The sequence below is a fragment of the Cannabis sativa genome, chromosome 7 (assembly GCF_029168945.1).
Source record: "Cannabis sativa cultivar Pink pepper isolate KNU-18-1 chromosome 7, ASM2916894v1, whole genome shotgun sequence".
Taxonomy (NCBI): Eukaryota; Viridiplantae; Streptophyta; class Magnoliopsida; order Rosales; family Cannabaceae; genus Cannabis; species Cannabis sativa.
In genome coordinates this window covers 52,108,581-52,116,512 of record NC_083607.1, presented here as the reverse complement: position 1 = coordinate 52,116,512, position 7,932 = coordinate 52,108,581, and the positions used below count along the sequence as shown (strand labels likewise).

General features: G+C 32.4%; 1 protein-coding gene across 1 annotated transcript; it reads left to right on the top strand.

The window, feature by feature from the left end:
* Window positions 1-1,487: 1,487 nt before the first annotated feature.
* Window positions 1,488-4,834, top strand: LOC115697022 (flavonol synthase/flavanone 3-hydroxylase-like). The gene is made up of 3 exons (XM_030623919.2): window positions 1,488-2,187; window positions 3,398-3,725; window positions 4,294-4,834. The coding sequence occupies exons 1-3, from the start codon at window positions 1,742-1,744 to the stop codon at window positions 4,552-4,554; spliced, it is 1,035 nt and encodes a 344-aa protein (XP_030479779.1). The 5' UTR covers window positions 1,488-1,741; the 3' UTR covers window positions 4,555-4,834.
* Window positions 4,835-7,932: the final 3,098 nt, after the last annotated feature.

The window sequence follows — 7,932 nt, the reverse complement described above, 5'->3', positions numbered from 1 at the left end:
ATATGTATTTATACATATATTTTGAGGAAATTACATTGTATACCCACTTCACTTTACTTATTTTAATTTTTACTTTTATTTTTATATTCTTTAATATATACTCACTTTTATAAATAATGTCCTCATTATATTTTTTATAGGTTAATGTAAATTATGTGCTAGACTTAAGTGGAGGGTGAGGGTATATTGGGAAACCCACTCATAAGTTAGTAGATTTTAATAAAATTTAATATGAGGGTATTTTTTATTAATGGATACAAAAAAATATATTTTTCAACTTATCACATATATATTTCTCTTGAATTAATGAGTAAACATAGACACTTTATTTTTACATTTAACGACCTCACTAGCCAAAAAATTTTGAGATGTGTGGTTCTTTTATATTTTTTATAAAGTGTTTATATCTACTGCATTATTTTACATTTATTTTTGTGTTGTTTTAATCAGTTTTCTTTTTTTAAAATTGAAAAAGTGAAAATAATTTTCAAAAACATGTTTTATAAAATTGTTTTCACTTTTCAATTTTTTAATTAGAAATCAAAATTTTAAAAACAAAAAAAAATCACTTTCAATATTTTTTTTAAACAGTTTTTTTTTTTAATCAATATTTTGGACTCCGACTAGACCCCGACCCAAATCCCCTACCCACGGCCATGGCGCTGAACTCGGCTTCTAACCCGAACCCGAATCCGACACCGGACTTAGACCCGAATTAAATAAAATGAAAAAATAAAAATGAAAATAAACTTTACAGAACACACTTTTGTTTTCTGTTTTTAAAATTGAAAAACAAAAGTGGTTACGGAACACATTTTTGTTTTTCAAAAATAAAATTTTACTTTCATTTTGTGATTAAAAAATTAAAAAACAAAAGTGTTACCAAACGACACCTTAGTTTTATTTTAGTTGTTTTTTTTATTCTAATTTTTCAAGATCGGGCTTGCAAATATACCCACTATTGCATCTGGTGTTGAGGTTGTACAGAAGATGGTTAGTTTGTTTTAATCCTTTTGTCTTTTTGTTTTGTTTGATTTGATTTAGTATTGTTTTACAGTTATTTTGCCATTGTTATTTATTTGACGTCGATTTCACTATTTTTGCTCAATCGTACCGAAATTAATGGTTGTTTTTTTGAGTATTTTTGTGTTGCTGTAGTGGTTCTGTGTATGGGTGTGAAAGATGGAGGCATTGTTATTGATATTCGACATCTACAATATAAAAGAAAAAAAAAGTTCAAGACAGTATAAAAGTAATATTTACTGTGTGGCAGTAAAATTGTAAATATTTACTTCAAATTCAGTGTTTTTGTAAGTTTTCCGATTTAAATTTAAAAGATATATTTTTAAATCTTAAAAAAATAATAAAGTTAGGTAGAAAAAAAGTCAAAAGAAAATTAATTGAACATTGGCAACATAAAATTTTTATATTGCAAAAGAGAATTTAACGATGAATAGTTTTCTACAAGTTTTAAAATGAGTGCACCTACGTAAATTTAATACTCTAATTTTGGTTCATTTATTGTTTGCTGTCTTATATGTCTATATATATTATATAGAATTATAGATGATAATAACAAAGTGGGAAGGATAAAAAGCAGGGATTTAAACTTACATATTTTACATTGTAGTTGTGCTATCAATATATCTAAACAAAATCAGAAATACCACATTCCACACTCATCGTTGATCTTTGTCGAAATCTAAGTTTGTGTAAACAAGGTAACAAGCTCAGGCTGTCCATGGGAACGGAATTCGACCCCACATTCATTCAAGCGCCAGAGCACAGGCCCAAGGCCACAGTCGTCGAGGCCCAAGGAATACCAGTGATTGACCTTTCGGCCAGGCCCATCGATGACCTCGCGAGGGAGATAGGCTGCGCATGCAGAAAGTGGGGGTTCTTCAAAGTGATCAACCATGGAGTTCCACCAGAGGTTCGACGGAAGATTGAGTCAGCGGCTAGGGAGTTCTTTGCGAGGCCACAAGAAGAGAAGATGAGAGTGAAGAGGGACGAGGTCAGGGTTTTGGGATACTACGATACCGAACTTACCAAGAATGTTAGGGATTGGAAGGAGGTCTTTGATTTTACGCTGGAGGATCCAACCTTTGTTCCGGCTTCGGTAGATCCTGATGATCAGAGAGTTACCACGTGGCATAATCAATGGCCTGACAACCCTCCTGTGTTAAGGTAATTTTTAGTGCTTTTTAAATTTTTATTTCAAAATTATGCCACATCACTTATTCTTTCAACTGAATCTTACGGAGCCTGTTCATACATGACATGATCGAGTTTGATCATAATAAAAAAAACAATTCTCTTCCAACGAACCACTTTATCCTCTATATCGAGCTTTCGCACGGGGTTATTACTTATTTTTGTACTTGCTGTTTTATATTCCAATTAAATAATAGTAGGAATTCTCTTATCCCATTCGGAAGGATATCATCTCATAATTATCTATGGCTGTTTATGTCTCTAGCACGACCACGTGATGAAATGTGGAGGAAAGATAATTATTCTATCTAATAATTATTCTTTCTGTAAGAAAGAGGAGGCCATATGAAAAATATAACCGATCCTCTCCTTTTCTTGGGTTATTGGCCATCCGCCGAAAGTTTCGGGTTTAATACCGATATTTTAACAACAAATCCAATAAATCTAAGTATAGTATTTGGCGTATTGATTTTTTTTGGAAAGGAAGTGTGTGCGAGTTGTTTATTTAAAGAATAGGTTAAGATCCAACCAACTATATATATAGAGAGGTTGATGATGATCATATTAATTATGATGGCAATCAGGTGATTGATTATAATTTTTTTGTTTTTGTTTTATTTTGTTTTTATTGACCATAATATGTTAAAGATACAAATCTGGCTATATATCTGCTTTTTGTTATGGTAAATGTTAAAATGTATTTTTATATTAAGTGTGATATTATTATTGGTGCAATATAAAAAAATATATATTAATATAATAAAATATATTTTAAAGTGTTAAGCATAATAAAATATGATATATTATTATCATTGCAATTTAATATAAGTTATTACACTTTTTGATTTGATAAATTTTATAAAAAGCTACTGACTACTCATGTCTTTACTAACAACAATACTTTTTTGTTTTAATAGTAAACAAAGACGTGACACATCTGCAAACTATTTTTAGTTAATTTAAACAAGTGGCCAAGCACGCTCTTATTTTTTTCCCTTTCATTTCTTTTTATGAATAAACAGAATTAAAATTGCAATTACTAAGTGAGTTTTTAATTTGCTACTAATATTATTGGAATGGTTATTTCTTCTTCCATTAGAGTGAATTTTGTGTATAACGACTAGAAGGTCTAACTCGTTTTTATTTATATATCCTCGAATTATTTTCAAAAAAAAAACCTCAGGGAAGCATGTGAAGAATATGCTAGAGAGGTTGAAAAGCTGGCTATGAGGTTGGTGCAACTAATTGCCATAAGCTTAGGATTACAAGAAAACAGGTTCAATGACTTCTTCAAGGACCAAACTAGCTTCATGCGACTTAATCACTATCCACCATGCCCTAATCCAGACCTTGCTCTCGGAGTTGGGCGCCACAAGGATGGCGGTGCACTGACAATTCTGGCTGAAGATGATGTTGGAGGACTCGAAGTTAAGAAAAAGAGTAATGGAGAGTGGGTTCGTGTCAAACCAACACCCGATTCATTTATCATCAACATTGGTGACATTATTCAGGTATGGTTTTTCTTCTTCATTTTTTTTTTCTTTGAGTAAAACTATATGGTTTCTTTATGAAAATTTAAAAGAAATATTTGAATGAAATAATTAAAAATAATAAATTTTTCTTTCATTTATTTATTTTATTACAATAAAATAAATTTAGTAAAATGACTATTAAAATTTAAAATAAACAGAAAAACTATTAGAATGGATGACAAAAAATAATAATAATTTTTTAATCAATAAATAATTATTTTATTATTGTATATATGCACAGTAAAGTTTATCCTTTTTTCATTCTTTTTTTCATTCCTATTCTTTTATTTTCATTAAACCCAACTTGTAAGTAAATAAACCAACTAGTTTATAATTATAATGGTGTAATTTATATATGATAAGAATTGATTGTTGATTTTTTGATTGTGCAACATATATATGGTTGACTCAAATTTATATCAATAATGAAAAGGAAAAGCATGTATCACATTAATGGAGTATATTATATAATCCCCTAATTAAAATATATTTCTTGGTAATAAGATATGTAAGTGTATGCTTAATTGTTATATATGTTTTCTCAAAGGTTTGGAGCAATGAAAGATATGAGAGTCCAGAGCACAGAGCGATAGTGAATTCTGAAAGGGATAGGTTTTCCATACCCTTCTTCCTCGATCCAGCACACTACACAATGGTCAAGCCTTTTGAGGAGATGACTGACCACAAGAATCCTCCAAAATATAAACCATATAACTGGGGAAAGTTCTTCATCACAAGAAAAGGCAGTAATTTTAGAAAACTTGATGTTGAAAACATTCAAATTTATAGTTTCAAAATATCTAAGTGAGCAGCCATAGGGTAATAATAATAATAATAATAATAATAATAATAATAATAATAATAATAATAATAATAATAAGAGATGATATGCACTCATAAAGCTATTCTATAATTGATTAGCGATGTCTATAATATTTATTAAAGTAAAACAAGTGAGACATATTGAGTTGTACTAATAGTAATATATTATATCTTAAAAGCGTGTTAGACACACAAGTGCTCTTGGCATAATTATAACTTGTACAAACATCTTTCATATTATGAAGTCTCTAATCATTTTTATTTTATTTTTTTGTTTTAGAACAACATTTTATAATCTTAACTCAAAAAACAGCACATTTTATAATCACTTTAATATTTACTTTTAATTTATATTAATTTTTTCAATCTTTTTTCTTTCTTCTCATATTTTTAAAAAATATACCTATAAAATAAAAATAAAATATATATTTAAATACTAAGAAAAAAAATAAAATAAAGAATTATATAAAATTTTATTAGACAAAAATTTTAAAAATGTATATATGATTTAAAAAAATTGTGAAAAAATATAATTATAATAATTATTCATATTAAGAAAAAGAATAATGTGAAAGAGAAAATTTAGAATTTGTTGCGAGCTGTTCGAGACTAGGAAGAAATGCCTCCACCTTCCCAAGGAGACCTTCTTCATCAAGATTAGTCAATCTCTTATAAGTTAGCACGAATGGTGGTGAGACCCATCAAGCACCCTTCAGACTTCGATTGTTTAAAGGTCGAGCCTCTGTGTATTTCTCCTAAACGTACTCTCAAGCTGCCACTAAGACATCTCCCTCCTCAAAGATAGACTCTCCAGCCTCATTGTAGCCACCAAAAGTAAGCGCCCAAACTTCCTCCTCTTCTTCTTCTTCCTCTCCCTCGACCTTGGAGGGACTAACATGGCAAACATCACCCTGGTCCTCAATCTCTTAGACTTTAATGTCCCCTCCAACAACTACTTCATCCTCGCTCAGAGGCCTGGCTTGCTCCACCCCAACTGTAGCAAATAGCCAGGCAAGGTGAGGATCAGATACCAAGGCCTTCCTCATAGTTTGCTTGGTTTGTGCAATCATTCTATGTTTAGACAGTCATTTTGTTTTAGATGTATGTCTCGCAACAGTCACAGTGATATCAGCTACAATAGTACTCCTAGTAGATGGGGTTGCCCGACCCTTTAGAAGTGTATCAACAACACCCAGATGGACCCTATACGTCCAAGAAGAAGGAAGATAACGCCTCTAACCTTTCTTTGGTTCCCAGATAAAACGATTGTACCCTTCTCCATGTATTTGGTTGGGGTATCGATGGTGCTGCACCACAGGCTCTAGGGATTCTGTATGATTGATGTTGACTTCCCAATCCTCAAAATTGGAATTTGAAAGGTTGTCACTAGACGAAGACAAGTTCAGTTCACACCAAATTGAGGATGATTTTTATAAAGGAGTTGAAGAAGATCTTAGTCAATATGAAGATTAGCTCCCCAATACTCACCAGGGTTTATATACAAAAGATGGGAGACAGAGGGTGAGAGTTGGACGGGGGCAAGGAGAAAAACATATTTAATATGCCGGCGAGACTGATTCAAGATAAAAAGAAAGAATTTCATTCCAAAACGGAATTCCCAAACTAAGAAGTTTAAAATCACGAAGATTATCTAGAAATTCTTAGAAACCCTTGAATGGGTGAATATGAACAATTTCAAGAAAAAATAATAGTAGAGAGAATAGCAGTGATTAATCGAAAGAGAAATGGAGAGAGCAGTAGAGAAATAGGCATTAATCAATTTACTTGCCTTGATTTTTACAAGAAATCAACGAAAAGTGAAAACCTTTTTCTTTTACTTTTTCTTAATCGAGTTAGGATAGAAATTTATAAAAGATTGAAGAACTATCTATAAGAATTCAAGAATAGATTGTGATTAGAAATCTAAATAAAACCCTAAAAAATGAGAAAACTAACTCCAATGGCTGAAATTACACATGAAGGGATGCTGGTTGGAAATGAAGAGGAGAAGAGAAGTGGAAGTAGAACAAGCAACCTCAAAATAATTAGAATGAAGCTCCATTTTATCTCTCTCGCATGGTTGCGAATTTTTTCTCCATTTTTGCGCTGGGTTTGCTGCTCATTCGAAGTTGAAGTGAGAAGGAGAGAATTAAAATGGGCTGCTGTTGATTTGGTGGGGCTAGGGTGTTTTAATTAGGCCTGACGTCCAGCAGTGGTGGACGTGGTCTGTGCTCTACGAAAAAAATGAAGAGAAAATAAAAATATGATAATTATAAGCTTTCAACTTATATAACGTCCACTATCATTTTTATAGTCTAACATTATTGGACTAGAACAATAACTTTTTCAAGTCTAATAATATTGGACTGTAAAACTCCCCAAATATTTTTGAAGTCCAACACAATTTTTGTTGGACATGAAAAAGGAACATGGAAAGGGCATTTTGTAGTAGTGTCCTCAAGACCCTATGATTGCTGATCTGTATGTTTGTTTTCGAGCCACAACTTGAATCTTCATGAATTAGACATATGTGGCCAACCTTGCCAACCCAGCAGACACCACAAACTTGGCCACCATAATTGGTCAAGTTGACACTACTAATCTGGTTGTTCAATGGCCAACCTTTACTGCCCAGGGAGAACCTTTCACTGACACCTTGTACTGAAAGAATGGCTAGCATGGAGCAACCCCCGAGCACCATAAATGGATTTGGTCCTCGGCATTATGCTGAAGGAATGGCCAACATGGAGCAACCCTCGAGCACCATGAATGGCCAATCCAAGAATGATCACTCTCTGTTCATCAGATACAAAACAAGCATATTCATTGCCTTGTTAATCTATGTCGATGATATCATTGTTGCCACAAATAGCCTAGAAGAATTGCAACATTTCACTTCCACACTTGATTCCCATTTTAAACTTAAAGACCTAGGTAGCCTACATTTCTTTCTTGGTTTAGAAATAGCCCGTTGCAACTAGGGCATCTCTGTCACACAAAGGCCATTCACTCGACAACTCTTACAAGAAACTGGCTACCTTGGGACTAAACCAGTATAAACTCCCATGGAACCTAATAACAAACTCAACAATGAGGCTGGAAAAATTCTTACAAATCCCACACGATATATAAGTTTAATTGACAGCTCATATATCTGACTATAACAAGACCAGACATTTCTTTTTGAGTCAATAAACTAAGTCAATATCTTCAAGCACCAAGAGAACCCCATCTCCAAGCAGCCCATCGCATATTACAATACTTGAAAGGAACACCTGGCCAAGGACTCTTCTTTTATGCCTTAACACATGAACCAATCCACCTTCAAGCTTTCGCAGATGCTGACTAGGGAGCATGCTTGCAC